The sequence below is a fragment of the Rhea pennata genome, chromosome 5 (assembly GCF_028389875.1).
Source record: "Rhea pennata isolate bPtePen1 chromosome 5, bPtePen1.pri, whole genome shotgun sequence".
Classification (NCBI taxonomy): Eukaryota; Metazoa; Chordata; class Aves; order Rheiformes; family Rheidae; genus Rhea; species Rhea pennata.
This window is the reverse complement of record NC_084667.1, coordinates 20,524,997-20,543,103: the sequence shown is the minus strand read 5'-3', so window position 1 is coordinate 20,543,103 and position 18,107 is coordinate 20,524,997. Positions and strand designations below refer to the sequence as shown.

The window sequence follows — 18,107 nt, the reverse complement described above, 5'->3', positions numbered from 1 at the left end:
GGAGAATCCTTTCTTGAAAAATTCATTACTGTGACTAATCAGTCCAGTCTCCATGTTTTAATGGCAGAGTAATGCTGGGTGAGTCATGCTGGTGGTGCATGAATCATCAGACGGTGGAAGCCTTTTCCACTCGATTCCCTTTTTATTTTTCCTCTCCCTTCTCCACTGTTGTGGTGATTCCTTTTAGAACAGAATTAAAAAGCCAGTCTGACTCATCAGCACTAACTCAACAACCTGCTATTCTGAGGGGGTGGTTACAGTTCCTGGGAATAACCTTCTTAAGGCTATTTCTCTAAGTCATTGTAAGTAAAATGGATGCAAAGAATATGTTCTCATTATACAGTAGGAGGTATATTGAGGAAAGTCTGTGATCATTTGGTAAAGTAGAACTGGAGACCAGTTCTTCAAAATAAGAATTCACACCACTCTCATTGCTAACGGCATGTACTGACTTCCTAGCCAGCTCCCAGGTGAAAGTGAAGATACAGGATTTCAGCACAGTCCCTCCAGGCTGTTTTCTAACTGATGTTGACTGCTCCATGATGTTAGCTGTCCCTGTTGCGGTGCTAACCCTGGCTTGCTGGAGGTTGCTTTAGGTCACATATGAACTACGTTTGCAGAACTGAGGAAAGTTGTGTAGAACCATGTGTCATAGCCACTATGCTATTATCTCCAAGTAAATACTAGCAGAGGAGAGTACGTATGGGGCAAGCATCCAAATCTGACAAAGATTAACTTCAAATACAAAATTACAAATACTATAAATACAAAGCTACAAGGCACCTGCTATCTGGGAGCCCTCATGACATATTAGGATTCAATTATGCTAACCTGATACAGATGCAGACCAAATATTTCACATCTGAATGTGATATTACCCCATAAAGCTCTGGCAGAGAATGAGCATCCTAGTACAAAGATGGTAGTTACTCAGGGTTCATAAATCAAAAATTACTCTTTGTCCTGTAGTTGACAGACAAGGACCTGTCTTTCATGAAACCACTGTCCTGTGAAGATGTTGTGATGAAAGTCACTGTGCTTTAAAGATTTAATGTTACAAATTTTTTGAAAATTTGAAACTGGAACAATTTATTGCATCTATCTATTCTTTATCTAAAGAAATATCTTCCAAAATCTTCTGTAGAAATATCCATCTTAAATGCTGTAATTATCTGTTTGAAGTTGATCTCTTCAGCCTCTTAGGACACAAATGTTGTATATTCTGCTTAACAAAAACATGCAGAGGATATTCTGTAAGCATTACACTGGATGAGATGATTTGAATGAAAGGCAGTAAAGCAGAATTGTGCTGGCTTTCGGTTCTGATACCCTTGAACAAAACACTTCATGCCTTTTTTGGCTTTGTTTTTTTTCCCCTCGCTTTTCTTAACTACGTGTTTGCCAGAAGAATATTAAGGATAAAAGTTCAAGAAGCAATCTGGAAAGAAAAGGTTAAGAGTGCTTGGAATATTTACGTATTTTAGGAACTTTTTCTGTTTGTGTAAAGCCACTTTAAATAACTACTCCGTTTGAATGTTGGCTGTGGTTTCTGCCCCAGAAAAAATGTTTGATAAAGTTTTCATGTTCTGTTTGGTTTTGTTAAGTCAATTGACTTTGCAGGGCACAGAAACAGTGTCTGCAGCTGCCAACTCCTTCATAGTCATAGCTTACAGGCCATTAGCACTGCTAAGAGTCTGTCACCACAGCAGGATATGCAAGTCCAGTGAATCCAAGAGCACGAATGAATGGTTGCTGTACTCAGCTGCTCTTTGGGCCAACCATAGACTTCTCGTATGGGACTGTATGCTAGGAGTAAGGAGCCCAGGCTGTTGTAAGAATAAAACCAGTCTAAGAATCCCGTTGTTACTCCTCGTTGTTCAAGGAGATTAGCTTGTCGAGCAGATAGACATAGCATAGCGCACTGAAGTGTCTTGCAGCTGTGCCATGTACATTTATGGATTTGAATATTGTTTTTATGGCGATATATTACAAGATAAATGCAAAAGTAGAGAGCAGGCTTCGCATATTTTATATCGAGACTTGCAAATGGACAACACAACTGTGTGGTATGGTATGTCTGATACTTTTTTCCCAATAAACAAGCTTCAGATGAATGCCATTTCTAGTAATGGCATTTAGAATTTCTGCTGTGGCTCCTCTCCTGTGTTCTGAACTCTTGCAAAAGTGACAATTTATAATCTGCTCTTCCTATTACTTAAATGTGTTGCAACTTTGTAAGTTTTCAAGTTACTGCCTAAGGTGGGAGACTCATAGAACTAAAAATTGCGCCTCTATGTCTTTGGGAGCAAGAAAAATCAGTTGATTATTTCTAGACAATGTCAAACTATAGTATTTATTGCCAGGGAAGTAGCAAGTGCATAATTACATTACAGAGGAAGCTTGCTCTTTCCACTTGGCATACAGCTGGAGCAGGCGGTGGTTGTCATAGCAACAGTGAGATGGCTAAATATAGCATCCGTCACACTGTACTGCTTAAGGTAGTATGATAGGGAGGTGTTAGGGTGTGTTAGGCAGACCACGTATCTGTATTCATGTTAACCAACTTTAAAAAGAACATAGTTGAGTTGGATGCAGCCATTTTTTGTTTTGCCGCACCAAAACTTTCATATTGCAGATCCTCCCTGAAATTCCACTTCTGCAATTCCCAAAAGAAGCAAAATTGTAATTACTCTAATTAGAAGTCCCCCCACTCCCACCCACACACTCATCTTGATTTTCTTTTATCTAATGAGCTATGAGCTTTTAAGGTTAGGGCTGTTTTCTTTCAAAAAGCCTGGTTGCTTTGCTACATTGACAGTACATGAAGTTTTTGCAAGGGGCTGCCATTAATTTGTAAGACTTTCTAGAGTGTCTCCTTTACTGGACCAGAGTGCTAATTCGCTGCACCTAGATGATCATCACTATTCCTGCTGCAAAGTTAGTCTAGCTAGGCTGGCTAGCTAGAGACTGGCTTGTGCCCTACAGCCTGAGCGCTAGCCAGCCTCAAAAGCTTCAGCTTGTGTTTGTGCTCCAAAGCATGAGGTCTGTGTTTATCCGTATAAATGCTTACCCCTTTTTGAATGCTGTTAAGGTTTTGTCCTCAGTTAAGTCTTGTGGCAATTACTCGTTTGTCTGAATGTGGGAAGACTTCCTTTCATTGGATCTGAATTTCAGTCTTTCAGTTACAAAAGATGACTTTTATTATGGGATGAGTAAATCAAGATCTTGATCTCTCTTGGTTTCTCTTAATAGTCTCTTAAATAACTAAATTGAACCAATCTTTTCACCTCTTCAATGTCTGAGGGTTTTTTTTCTGCCTTTTCTCCCTTCTGAAATCATCTAATCAGTTTCTAAATAATTCTCTCATATTTGGAGGAATAGAAAGAGTAATATAAGATTTTGCATCTGTCCCTGCAAATCCCTAACATGACAATCTTTAGCAGGTTTTGGTGACTTGCACAAAAGAATTCCTTGTTGACTGTTTCATGAACAGTGTTCAGGTTTTTCAAGGGTGTGGATAGAGGATTTAAAATCTAGCAAGACTCATGATTAATTCACATTATTTTCTTCAGTATGCATCGTTGGTTTTATTACTATTTTTTTTTTTTCACCTGACATTCTGTAGCCTGTTCACATAGTGGTCTGAGGTCTTTAAAGAAGTTCCATTATAGTATCCTCCAATCTGGATAATCTCTAAAAACTGCCTGAATGCTTAGTTCACTGCTAATCTCCATCTGAGCTCATGAATAAACATCAAGCATCACCTGTCTTCAAATGAAAAACTTCTGGCATCCACTGTTAACATTTTGCTGTTGTGAAAATTCAGGATTGGTTTGTGGTCTTTTTGTCATATCATGTATTAATCCATTCACCAGCTGAGCCTTGCAGATAACTTCTGAAAAACACTAGCAACTTTGGCAAAAGTACTTTGAAATCCTGGATAATTGTGAAATGATTCTTTTCTCTGTCATGTCAACAGTCACAGTTCTAGGGATGAATCAGTCACAGATTTGATTTTTGAATCATGGCAGAAGCCACCTTATTTGGAACCTAATATAATGATTCCCAAAGAATTTCAGTGTTCTAACTTTAATGGTCACTTAAACCTAGCTGCTTGTTTTTAAAATGACTATTCAAATCATTGTGGCAGCAGCAGCATAGGGTTTCCAGAGATGAACAAACATAATGAAGAAACTTGTATGTGAATCTGTAGCAGTTCAGTTGTATGACAGCTACGTGTGTGTGTGTGTGTCCTCACTCCACAGTAAACATGGAATATTTAGTCATATGTTTGAAAGTAAACACTGAATTTACTGGTAGGTAAGAAGAGGCAGAGAAGCAGCTTTCACTGTTAGGCCTCTTACTAGCACCCTTTGGCAACTTGTTTGCCCTGACTTGCCTATATTAGCTTTTATTGCTACCTTGTACTAAGTCATATCTCTATCCGTATGTAAAGCTAGGCACAAACTGACATGCTCAACATCAGTCAGTGGACTGGAAATTCGGGAGTCTCTTTTCTGTCCTAACTGCATGTATTCTAAAAACGTTTAGCAGAGCAGATGTTTAACTGTTGTCAGATTCTTGCCTTTACCTAAATATTAGTGTGTAATACCAAATATATTATTGTAATACAGCTATAAAACAACCTCTGCAGTCATCTGATGAATATCTTTTATCTATTAGAAAATACTTCTCTATTTGAGCAGTAGATTCAGATAGCTGCTAAATTGAAGGCTCATCATGAAGTATAGAATTTAAGCTTATTGTGGAAGCGATTATCAAAATGTAAACCATTAAAAAACAAACAACAACAAAAAAACCCACTTCTATTGCTACTTCTGCCACATTAGCCAAGACTTAGAAGCTGCCTTTTGGACTTACGCTAACTTAACTATGCAAAGCTGCATGAATGTAGCCCAATATGTGTAGAGCACGATTCTCTTGCTTGGATGTAGCTGTATTGACTCTGCAGTTATTCCACATTTATACCAGCCCATGAATACTTTTATCCTGACTGAAAAGTATATGAGTAAATTTCAATTTAGAATTTGGTTGGGGTTTTTAAAAATGGATCTTCATAATCTCATTTGCTTCCCAAAGATTTTCTTCAGGCTTGCACTAATTTTATGAAATATGAGAAATGTTTTCTTTATTGTATGGTAATATCTTCACTGCCTTTCAGATCAAGAGGAGTAATCCTGAATATCTCCTCAGCTGCTGGGATGTATCCAACTCCACTGCTGTCTCTTTATTCTGCAACGAAGGTAAATGTTCTTTTGCACATTAAAATCAAATGTCAAACATCCAGCCAACATTACAGAAATGTTTTGGTGTCCATCTAGTGGTGCTTTCAGGAACTAAAAGTACTTGGTCTCTAACTTAAAACTTTGCCAATACTGGAAACTTGAAGATCAAGAGAAAAATGGGAAGGGCTTATTGTCATGGAAACCACTATTCTGTGTACTTCATCACATGTGCTACTTTTTCATGTAAAAACGGTACCAAGGAAGTTAAGCTTAGCATGAGGTAGAGGAAGTCCATTGACAAAGTATTTTTTTTAACACGATTTCTTATATTGATATTTTGGAACTTCCCCTAATGTTTTTGAAAACAGGTTATTTAAGTAGGGTTCTTTTACTTTCTGGAAGCAAAGATTTGTCCTACTCAGTTGCCTCAAGTTTTGTATTTCTGGTAAGAGAAGGTGGAGTTCAGGTGCCTCACCAATGCCAAACAGAGACAACTTGCCTTGATCTCCTGCTAAAGTAGCCCAGCATGTGGTTTCCTTTTCTGCAAGGAGAGTGTATTATTGGCTCATGTTCAACCTGGCGTCTGCCATAACTTCCAGACTTATTGCAGCAGGGCTGCTACTTGGCCAATTTTAAGGCATGGGGTTATGCAACCCTGTATGCGGTTCTTTGCATTTCTCTATCCCAGTAGAGAAACCTCATGAAGTTTAGTAATCCTGAAGTTCATCAGGGTTCCTCTGGGCTGAAACTCAATTTCTTTTGTCAGCCACTACGTCCAGTCTAGTCACCTGCAAGCTTCCTGAGGGTGCACTCTGTCTTTGTCTAAGCTGCTGATGGAGATGCTGAGCAATGTGGCCTCAATATTGATTTGTGGGGTTCTCAACTTGTTGCAGCCAGATATCAAGGCATTAATCGTGATCCTTCGAGCTTGCTGGTCCAGCGGATTTTCAGTCTAGCCAGCAGTTTTTTCTTTCAGGACATTTCTCCTCAGCTTCCAAAAGAGAATACTGCAGAAGACAATGTCAGAAATCTTACTGACGATATCTACTATGTTCTCATCTAGAAAGCCTGTCACTCCATTGTAAAAAGCCATCAGGTTGTTCAAGCAACAGCATAATTTGCTGTTGGTACATCTGTGACAGTTTCTGATGTGTTTTCTTGTCTACTATATACTTGGAAATGAATTCCAAGATGTGCTCTATGATCTTTCCAGGGACTGCAGTAAAGCTAACCAAGTCATTCTTGCCCTTTCAAAGAGGGATGTAATATTAGTGGTCTTCTGGTTCTTGGTGACCTCTCCAAATTGTCAGTTTTTGGATAGCATAGGCAGTAGACCCTCTTCCATGCCAAATGCAAGAGAAACATTTACACTGGTATTCAAGCAGTATGAAGCTACAGCTTTTTCAGCTGCATCTCGCAATTAACCTGAAATACTTCAAGGATTTCAGAATCTAAGCAGAAGCCTGACAGCATGAGGAAACCTTCAGTCAGTGTCATTTATGTTAGAACAGACCCACGATTCCTTTAGTATCTTGGTAACATCTCCATATTCCCAGAAACAAATTGATGCACACTACAATTTTATTCATGCTGAGGGAAGGGATATTTAAGTTTAGAAATCACGAAAGCCTGATTTAGAGTTCTAGCTGACATTTCTTCTTGAAGTAGCTGATCCCTGAGAGCACAGTTCTTTGTTTTAATGTGAAAAGTCATTTTCCTTGTGGCATTGCCTTCAGCTTTATAGGAAGATTTGAGCTTCTGATTTTAGTGATAATATGCCTTAGATTGCTTTGGTTAGTCTTTTTTCAACGAGAACCTCAAATTCCTCCTTTCCCCTCCAAGAAAATCAATTATAGGATAAGTAATTTGCCTATTCTCAGCACTGCTCATCTTTTATGAAAGCAAGATCAGTAAGCATGAAAGTGACTCCCCTAATGTAGCAATAGAAAGACTGTATCTGCAGTTTCCTAACCCCCTCCCTCCATATCTATATGGAAGGATTTTAAACCATACTATCCTTCAGGCATAAGTCAATGGCTTTTGCTAATTGTCAGGAACAGATGCTATCCAACTCTTTAACCTTCTTGTGGAGAATTCCATATTTTACAATGAAATGAAACCTTTCTAAAGGAAGCTCTTATTTTTTGTCAGGCTTTCCTATTTGCCTATATTAATATTAGTGAGAAGTGAAAAATGATCCGCCTTACATCTCCCTGCCCATGTCTTAAGCATTTGGGTTTGTTATTGGATCTCCATGGAGAAGAAAGTGATTTTAATTTACTATGTTTTGGGGGGAAGGGGCAATTATCTAAATAACTTTTAAAAGACTGTTTTAAAGTTAGATGCTGTTGGAGAGCTTGAGCCTCTGGAGGCAAAAAATTCTGACTTGTGTTGAATAAATCCATTAAGAAGAAAAGTCTGAAGTTTATTTGGACAATGGACATGGATAAATACTTGTTCTGGATCATGTAAAAGGAACTTTCTCTATGGCAGAGCTCTTTGCAAACAGTGGAGATGACAGTCTCTTTATACAGTCTTGCATATTTGAAAAGCAGTAACTGATTTTAGGACTCCCAGGCAAGTAGGAATAGAACTTTTTCTGAGTGATCAGAGAACTTTGATTTACAGAAAATAAGTTTGTTTTCATTTATTTTTGATAGATCATTGAGTACATATTATACTGTGGTGTGTAGTTATCACAAATGTAAATCTGGCAGCTGTGTTGAGGTACTGCCCCAAACAGTTCACACATGTATACAAGCTGCTTACATTGTTATGAGAGGAGTGTCTGGTTCACTGAAGTCATAGCATTTAGGCCTGCTTTTTCAGGGACCCAGTGTTAAGAACTAGATTTCATTAAAAACTTGTACTAGAGGGGGGAAAGAAGGAAAGAACAGTTGACAGAAGGTGGGCTAATCTGGCTCAGTGAGCCTCCTTCTAGCTTGTACATGCAATTTGAAGAATAAAAGGACCTATTTGCTACACAGCAAGATCTAGTTTTCTTTCAGATCTTGTGTATGCTCAGAGAGGTGTCTATAGAAATAGCCCAGCAGCATAGGAATGTTCCTTTGCTTTGTGTACGGGTAAGTTCTGTAGCATAACTTGAATAGCCAACATACTGAATGTGCAAACTGAAAGCACTGGTTTCAACTAGGGCTTCTGTTAATCTACTAGTGACAAACAAAAAAAAAAGGATTATGAAAGAGATGCGACAGGTTGGACTATTTGCTTTGACGCAGGTCTGAGGCAGCTGCTCCTGTTTAATAGCCTTTTTTCTTTAGAACTCTCATTTCTTAAATACTTGAATCTATTTACTAATTTTTAGCTTTAGTTGTAGAAGAAATGCTTTAGATCCTTCGGTGGAGGGTACTTCATTCGTTCTATATGGCTTCACTAGAACAAGGCACGATAGAACGTTGTATCTTGTCCCACCGGTATCAGGGGGACAGAATGGAAAGATGATTTAGATGAACTCGGTGGGGTGTGGGGATCTATGTTGATTTAAATTCCTTAGCATGACATAAGGCAAGCCTTTTATTTTAGAGTAAGTGATAAGGGAGAAGAAAGCATGTGGGTCTGCATTTATGGAGATGGCTGTATCAGATATGTGGATGTCCTGAAGATGTGTACAAGCATCCACCTTTTAAGCTGTTTCATTTCCTTCCTTAGCTGCTTTCTCTTGCAATTTCCCAAACTTCTGGAAGTTTCTTTTCCAGAAAGCCCTAGTCCTAGGGCTTAGGACTAGTAATGCAAAGGCAGAAGACAAAAGTAGTTAAACACCATGTCTTTTATTAAAAAAGAAAAGGTCACAGATAAAGTATACTAAGTTTTATTTTCTTTTTTCTTTAACTGGACTTAATGTAACAAATTAGTTTGTTTTTTTTCCCCTTGAATTATAAAGGGTCTTACTTTCTTAAATTGAGTCTCATTTTGGTAAAAACCTTCATAAGCTTAGGATTTCTACTCAGATAGCATTGCTCTAATCTACAGAGTTTCTTTGAAAATCTGAGTTTTTCATTTTGAAGACTGGAACTATAAATAGAAATTCAAATATGCTTCTAAACCACTACAAGTTATAGTTTCCATTTTAATGTGTAGCATGCTGTGCATTTCCCTTTTTTCCTCTGTAGGCCTTTGTGGATTACTTCTCCCGAGGCCTCCACGCAGAATACAAGAGCAAGGGCATCATTGTGCAGGTGAGTAGAGTTTTTTCATGTAAGTGTGGTTACCACAGCAACATTGGTGTCTTGGTAACAAAAAGAAATCATCATATTCTCTTATTCGTGAATGTGATGCAGATTAAGGGTAAGGATTTCCTTTGATCCTACTAGCAGTTTTCTGAAGTTACTCTGAAACAATACATTTGAAAGTAACTATTTTATTTTTAAGCTACTGGTGGTAATTATGCCTGTAAGTAAGAAATATTCAATAAAGCTGTTCCTGTCAGTAATTCTATGGAATGCATTTTTATAGAACTTAATCTCCTGGAATGTATTTTTGAGTGCCCTTGCACAGATATTAGATGGGTAATACTGCACACTAGAATAGTTAGCAGCAGTCTGCTCACTGCAGTTTCAGAGAATCAACTGCCAGTGTAAGCATGGTAGCGAAAGTAAGGAAAAAACTTTCAAAAACAACAAAAAAAAACCTTTCCATCTAATGGACTGATTTAATTTGTCTTTAATACAGGATTCCACATTCCTAGTGAGTTTTGCTTTTTCCCCTGCCACTCATTTGCCTACCATGGTTTTAACTGTTTTTGTAGGGACATGAGAGTAAACCAAGCCAGTCTCACAGTTTTACAAGATTTTGCTTTAATAGCACTTCTCATATGCCCTTAGGGCTTGCTTCTAAAATTTCCCTGAAATTTCCAGATTTTTGTCTGATTATGGATCATAACCATTCAGTTTCTCATTACTCATTGCATACATTGCTCTGAAGAGCAGTAGTTGCTCAGGTCTTCATAAAAGTGGCACAAGACTACCTGTACTGCAAAGATAGTTGTGTATCCCCCTTAATTCAGTATGGGTTTTTGTAAAACACAGTTAGCCTATGTCCAAGCCTGTCACTTTGCCTCATATTCTGTATGGTGCTTCTTAACCACAGGATCTCCAAGGGCCCTACTACGCATAAGGCACAAAATTGCCTGTGTTACTTAAGTAATCATTGAATATGTGAGCATAGATTTTTTTTTTTGTTGCTGATTAAAAGTGTAGAAGTTATTACCAACTTATGGCTATATTACCTTTTTTACTTGCTGGGACTTTTTTCCCCATAAGACTTGCTTACCAAAACAAGAACTTATTACCAGGAAATGTCCTGCCCCTGTTTCCTGAGATGGGATTGTGTTAGACTGTGCTAGAAAAGACAGTTGTTGAGCTATTCCCAGTACCTAGTAATGGCAATCTTATTTAAGCCTATGCTAAACTTCTTAGAGGATATGTTTATTATGCTATTGGTTATTTTGAGGACTATTGTCAATGGGGGAGAGGAAGCTAGTGAAGGGAGTCCCTGAGAGTTCTCTAAGGGGAGATTGTTAAAGACAGTCTCTAGGACAGATTAAATGATAGCTTTACACCGATCATAACTCCCAAACTTGTAAAACTCTCAAAACGTGATTTCTCTGCGTGCCTGACACTGTGCAGTAGCAGCATGCGAAGTACCTTTAGCCAAAACAACTGATTAGAAAGCTGCTCTTGGCAGTAGAGGATGCATAAAAACTTAGCACTGTGAACACGTTCAGATACAGTGTGGTTTGTGCTCTCTCTATGCTTAAAGTGGATTAAGCTGAAACATCCTTCAGCATTTGGTATATCCTTGTTACTTCCTAGTTCCCATAAGGCTTTCCAAGTCTTTCTCTGGCTCCAGCCTCAGACCTTCCTGCAATGGGGTGATGAATTTAATGCAACACAAGTTCTTTATAGTCGTTTTCTTTTTTTCATTTTTACTCTGCTCTATCACTTCTTCTGTTTCCCCGCATTGTTCAGTTCTGTATTACCTGTAGATTTAACTTCATGTCGGACAGCTATGTGTGTTTGTGTATGCACACATGCGTGCACACACATACAGTGGCTTTGTAACAACAGCCTGCACGGAAGAGGAACTTACAGAGCTGGTGTGCTGAGTATATCTGCGTACAAACATGATCATCTTGAGAGGAACATTTCAGACTGGTGGATCAAAAGTGGAATGATGTGATGTTCGTAACCAACAGATCTGACCATAGCTGCTTGTCAAAAGTGCAATTTCAGCTTGTTTGAGACCCTTGCTGAATTTGTGATCCTCTTCTTGAGTCAGGAAGATGTTTTTTGCAACTTCTTTGGCTCAATCATCTAAAATCTAAGACAGGATGCAGCACCTTCTTAGTACTTCCGCATCAAAAGGAGGCAACACCTCTAATACTAGAATTGATCACACAGCCCAAGTCAGGATCCTCAGCTGAACGCTTACATCTTAAGGTACAAATATTGGGTAGCTTTGGGGCTTGAGAAGGGTATGCCTTTGTGCTCATAAAGTCATACCAATTAAGTAGAATACTTATGTCCAAGTAGACTGGAGTGATGCTTTGTGTAGGTGAAAGGTTTGCTTTACTTGTCTACCTCGTGCCCTAGATATTGAATAAAGTGTTTCTTTTCATAATAATGGTAAGTCTTTCAGCAGAATTTCTTTTCTGCTCAAGACTGACTGAAGTGTGAGGGAGTGGATCTTTCAACACACTGTTTCAGTGGCAATGTGGCTGTGTGATTCTTTCCATGGGGTTTGTGGATTTTTTTCTGTTAGTGGAGATGCCTTCTACTAATTTGCATGCCTCTGACAAACTTAAGCAATGTTAATGGCTTTCCATAGAAGATGCTTTCATCCTTGAAAAGCCTACAGAAATGTCATTCAGATACTAATATTTCTTTGGGGGAGTGATTCTTCAGCTTCCTGTATAGGGTAGGATGTTCAAGATCTTTTTGATTTCTGGTGTTTTTGACAGGTAGAGCTACTGAGAGCAGCACACACCTCGGTGTGAATGTAGGCAGATACAGGTGCTTCAAGGAGAAAAGTGTTACATTTTTGAGATGAGTTGTTCCTATGTGTATTCATAACCAGTCATTCTCCTCCTCCCTAAGTCCTCTCCAAACAGTATATTCTATCAGGTTGAGAGGAGAATGAAGGAGCATGTCTTGCGCACCTATGACAAAGCAGCACCTATTGATACTGCAAAACTAAAAAAAAAAAAGTCCAGTAACTCAGGCTTGGCTTAAGGTATTAAACCTAAACAGTTTGACAGTTTGAATGTAATACACAGTATGAATGTCCCCAATATGTTAAAGACTCTCTAGCTTAGGATATGGAAAAGCTAAAGTCTTCAGTGTCTTACATATTTAATGTTACAAACAGATGAAGACTAAATTTGGTTTTCTGTATCTACAAATATATTTTCCTGTGCAAAACTTAGGTTTGTAACTAAAATACAGGCTGTGATAAGCTGGCTTTTTGTAACTCTCAGGTGTTGGCTAAGTGTGCTGAATTTCTTATCACACTGCTTTTTTGTCCCTAAATGTAGACTGTGAACTGCCATGCTGAGTTATGTGGGCCTGATGACCAATAGCCATTATAGCTTCAATTTGTTATGCTAATTTTATTGCAGTCTGTGTCCTTGTAGTCTTGTTCCAGCTTAAGCCACTATAAACCACTAATGAATATTACCGGTACTCTGTAAAGAGTAGCTGATACTTCTCCTTCCTGTACTTAGGACTGCATCCCCTTTAGATGCTTCAAAGGTCATCTCTCCAACCTTCAGAAAGAAGCACTTAAAATTCAGTTAAGATCACTATTTGAAATGGTTAGCTCTTACCATGCCAGTACCTGTGGAATAGCACTGCCTGAAAAGCAAAAAGTTAGTACAGCTAATTTCTGAGGGTCAGCCTAAGCTATATCAATATTGCTAGAGTGGAATGCTTTCTCTGTGGAAATTATGTTTTGAATAGTGCTTTTACTGAAACGTAGGCATCTTTAAGCTCAAAATACACTTTCTAGCCAACAGGCCAGTTTAATTTTACAGGATCAGCACAGTAATAGCATAGGTTTAAAGTCTGTGTTTATTTACATGCAGAAAAAGAGGTATGATTCTGTAGCAGAAATTAAGAATAAAAGGTGTTGAGCTGGGGGTTGGACTAGATGATCTCTGTGGGTCCCTTCCAAACTCAACCATTCTGTGAAACGGAATGAAGATGACTGCAAGGACTTTTCAAGAGCTTTTTGGAAAAACTTCCTGAAAGACTTCTGCAGACTCTTCTGAAATGCTTGTTCTTTTTTTCCCCTCCTGAAAATATTGTTTAGTTCTTTGCCCTTTTTACTCTCCTTTCTAACTTCTGTCAGTATCAGCACCTTTTCACTCTATTCTTTGTTATTCTACATAGTAAAAGTGGAAGAGTAAAAATGTCAGCTCCCAGAAGTGTTCATTTGAAGGGAATATACATGTGTATATATGTGTGTGTGTATATATATATATATGTATATATGTATATATATGTATATATATGTATATATATGTATATATATTTTTTTGGCTAATCTAGCTCTAAGTGGCACTGCTGCTAACACTAGGTGTGAATTAGCCAGGGCTTTGTCCAGCCAAATTTGGAAAACTTAAAGGATGGGAGTGCTATGGCCTCTCTGGGCAACCTGTTTGAGTGCTGCATTGCCATCCTTGCTAAAGACCTCTCCAGTGTCCAGCCTGAACCTCCTAAGCTTAAAATTGATAATTCTGCCTTTTATTTTACTTTGCACTACTAGAAGAGTTTGACTGTCATCTTCATAACTATCCTTGAAATGGTTATAGCAGGTGTTAAGTCACTCCTAGCCTCCTTGTCACCACAGAATAAAGCCTGGCTCAGGCTATTCACAGATATTCCCAGAAGTGTGCTGTCACCAGACTTGCAGCTAGTGATACTCTCTTTCTCCAGACTCAAACCTTTTCAGGGCAATCTGTACAGATCAATTTTGATTGCTGCACTTTCTCCATTTCCCCTTTTATGCACTTTCCTCCTCCTCTTCCTTCCCGTTCCAAGGGAACGAAACTGCTTTGGTTTTTTTAAAAGTAGGATAAAATAAGTGATAGGATAGCTTGTTTACACAATTTTGACTTTATGCTGCACTTGTGAAAGTAAGTCTATTCAAGACCTGAGATCTGACTTTCTGCATCCATACAACCTTCAGGAATGCAGCTTGGTACTGGCCAATTTTAAAAAGTGTTAGAACTGGAAGAATTGCCAGTGCTTAAAGGGAGCAATAGACGCTGTATTGGCATAAGTTACTTTAAGGCATGTTTTGAAGCTGACAGCAGGCAAGACTTCTGTGAGTAAAGTCAAGGAATTGTCTGTACAGTTCCTTGTTGAATGCAAAATACTTAAAAACAAAAAAACCCCCAACCTTCCCCAAAAAAACAAAGCAAAGAGAAAGTCCCAGCTTCACAGCTGTTAAAGCAAAATTTGGCACAGTTATTAGGAATTAGTTATTACAATAACTAGTTATTACATTAACATAAGTGGTTTTCTTATCTAAGTATTTGTGGCTTTTGGTGACTTCAAAGGTAATTGTTTACATTTCTGAAATTTGGGAATCTGACTTTTTTCCTCCTTTTGGAAGTGGACTCATTCAGTATGTTGATATTTTAAGTCTTATTTATAGAAAGAAGTGCACATTCTTAACGCTAAGGCAAAGGGATGAGCTGACCTAACAACGCTTTCTGTCTGTGATGTTTCAATTCCTGCTGAAATGTGTACAGCCATTGCATGGTTAAATAGCCAATAATAGGTGTCCTTTCCCCATGTTATGCCTCTGAGAATGGTAGTAAAGCAAATGTTTCTGAGATAAGTGTGCATGGTCATCATTCTTGGAGAGACTAATTTGGGGAGGCAGAGCAAATTTTGCAAACTGAAAGTTGCCAAGATATACTGGAGTTTAGAACTTATGTTCTTATTCTGAGATTCATTAGTGGAGTAGAAGTAGAATGACGCTTCTCAATACCTGCTGTAAAGACGCATGAATCAGTGTTCATCAGTGGTCAGTAGTGGTTTCTTTGTACTAAATCACGGAAGAACCTTGGATGTCTTAGGTATTTGCCAAAGTGTTCGTGAAGTTGCAGCCTTCCTAAGCTTGTGAGATCTGATACGTTATCTGATTGTATAGCAGTAGATTGGTGCTTTTCAACCTCCCCCTCCCTCCCTCCCACTCTCTCTCTTTTTTTTTTTTTTTGAGGCCTAGAGTGAGAACAAGTTCAAAGCAAGCATTGATTTTAGTTCTGTGATGAATCTGCAGGTTATTCTGAAAGCATTTTTGGCTTAATGTTTTTTTTCTTGTATGCAGAGTGTCCTACCATACTATGTGGCAACGAAAATGTCTAAAATCCGCAAGCCAACTTTCAGTAAGCCCAGTCCTGAAACGTATGTAAGAGCTGCCATAGGCACAGTAGGCCTGCAGTCGCAGACCAATGGATGCCTACCCCATGCACTCATGGTAAGCCACTTTGCAAGAGGTGAGGATGCAGTATGTTTTGTGTACATGCTCACTATAAAAGAGAAGTTTTAACTATTTAAAATAATGATTTTTGTTCTTTGAATTATAATTTTGTAATGTTTGTGCTGGTAATGGGTTTGATTTAGCTTAATATGGGCTGTAATAGCTGATTTTTTTTTTCTTTCCTCTTCACTTCTTAGGGCTGGCTCTTCTCTTTTCTACCTTCACCTGTTGTCATGAATTTGCTCATGAAAATAAACAAACAAATACGTGCTCGTTATTTGAAAAAAATGAAGGAAAAGTAAGTTGCAGGCAACTTGATCTTGGAAGTCTGGGACACCTACAGGTTCCGCACCCATATTTCAGCACTGAGTAGACCTAATGTTTAAAACATTTTCAATTGTAGGTATATTTTCTACTAAAACAAAACAGTCCCATTTTGAGGGCACAGACAAAATGGGATTCTTCACTTCCAATATGAATTTCAAAATAGGCTTTATTTGTTTATAGATATGTTATGGAGGGGAGTGCTTCGAACTATAATTACACTGTGCTTTAACAAATACTTAATGTGGGCTTGATCAGACATTGCCTTTTGGGGGAACAGCTTAGCTATGTAGCATCCATCAAGTCTGTGTGCTGTGTGTGATGAAGGGAAGAGCAATAGTAGTTCTCTCTTCCATGTTGCTAGAAAGATGGGAAGGAATGGGAATAAAGCATAATTATTTAAAAAGACAACCTGACACTATTCACAGAATATAACTTCTACCCAGTTCAGATTTAGAGCATCTACTGTCGTTCTGAATTGTCAGTGCTGCCCCCTGGTTACAGGCTCCACGCAATAAAAGCAGCCCGCCTTGGGCCAGTGCCGGAGGGGAAGAGCTTTGGGGCAGCTTCTGGACTGTGTAGAAGTAAATCTGTCCAATAAAAATAATAATAATAATAATAATAATAAAACACCCAATGTTTCAGGCTAGTGTGTCAATTTTGTTGTAACTTAGAAAGGATTCACCAATTCATGAAGTGATCCATAATCTGATTGTTTTGAAAGTCCCTTCACAGCGCTTACTCCCTCCTATATTGAAATAAGTTCTTGCACCAAAACCTGAGTGATCGTTTAGATGAAAGGGTTCAGTTCAAACCGTTCAAAAGGGTCCAGTGTGACTTTTTTTGTTTGTTTTTGGTTATGAACTGAGGGGAAAAGGACTAAAAAATGTGAATGTAATTCCTCATCTATCTATCTCTGTGTGTGTATGTGTGTATATATATATACATATATATAGTGTGTGTGTGTATGTATATATATATATACACACATAAAATATTACTAAAAGTATTTGCATTCTTGGTTCTTGAATGTGGATTCTAACTTTGCAGTAATATGTAATCTTTGATTTGTAAAAACAGTTAAAGTTCAGTGCTGCTCTTCATAGTAAATGGTGATGACAATGTAGATAAATGTTACAAGTTGTGTGCTACTTGTTGGTTGCTATGGAAAAGATTGCTGGTACTTTAAATGAAGAGCTTGAAATGGGTAACTCTCCCTGTTAGCAGTGATGGTTAAATTCTTTCTGAAGTACGTATCAGTCTGTCTTCTGGTGAGACCTTTGAAATGAGAATCCTGAATATAGAATAATTAGTACCTGTGAATTTCTATAAATGCAGGACTTATTATGCCAGTCAACTGAGTGCTCTCTGAACTGAGAAAAATGGAGGAGTTGGGATGTAGAGTGACATGGATTTAATGAAGTTGTTTAAAATAACTGATTTGTGTCATAGCTCTATTCCAAAACCGAGTGCTCCAGTGAAATTGAAATTATCCGGCTCCAAGAGGTAGGATCAGAGGATATGAGAAGTCTACACTGCTGTTATCTGTGTTTATGTGCTCCTTTGAATAAAGATTTTGGTCTCTTAACATTCCTTCTTATGAATGCAAAATATACTAAAATTTCAAACCAATTTAAACTGCAAATCGCTAAGTTTTCTGTGGTGACTGCCTTTGGTTAAAGCCTGGAGGTGGTTTTCCATCCCAGAAAGAAATGTTTCAAGCTCTGATTTTTTTTTTAAAAAAAAAGTTAAATATGTTGTACTGAGACAAGATTAGAGGCTAACATTTCTGTACATTGAAAATACATGAATACCGATGCAATGGTGCTGATCGAATCTGAGATGCAGATCCTGTCCCTTAGTTTGCTTTATTTTTTGGAACAGGGATGGTGAAGGTGGTGGTGGTAGTTCTGTAAAAGCGCATTCCGTGGCTTGCTCTGGAGATACGGAAGCATTGGGTTAACCAGTCTGTATGTTCTTTGCCTTTGTAAGACACACACAAATAAAGCGGGTTTTACTCTGAATCTT

General features: G+C 38.2%; 1 protein-coding gene across 1 annotated transcript in view; it reads left to right on the top strand.

Annotated features, from left to right (window-relative positions):
• The window catches only part of HSD17B12 (hydroxysteroid 17-beta dehydrogenase 12), an 86,604-nt gene extending 68,501 nt beyond the window's left edge, over positions 1-18,103 (top strand). Inside the window, 4 exon segments of the mRNA XM_062576396.1 lie at positions 5,183-5,264; positions 9,377-9,442; positions 15,603-15,752; positions 15,953-18,103. Of these exon segments, the coding sequence (XP_062432380.1) occupies positions 5,183-5,264; positions 9,377-9,442; positions 15,603-15,752; positions 15,953-16,057 (403 nt within the window). The 3' untranslated portion in view covers positions 16,058-18,103.
• The last annotated feature ends 4 nt before the right edge of the window (positions 18,104-18,107 follow it).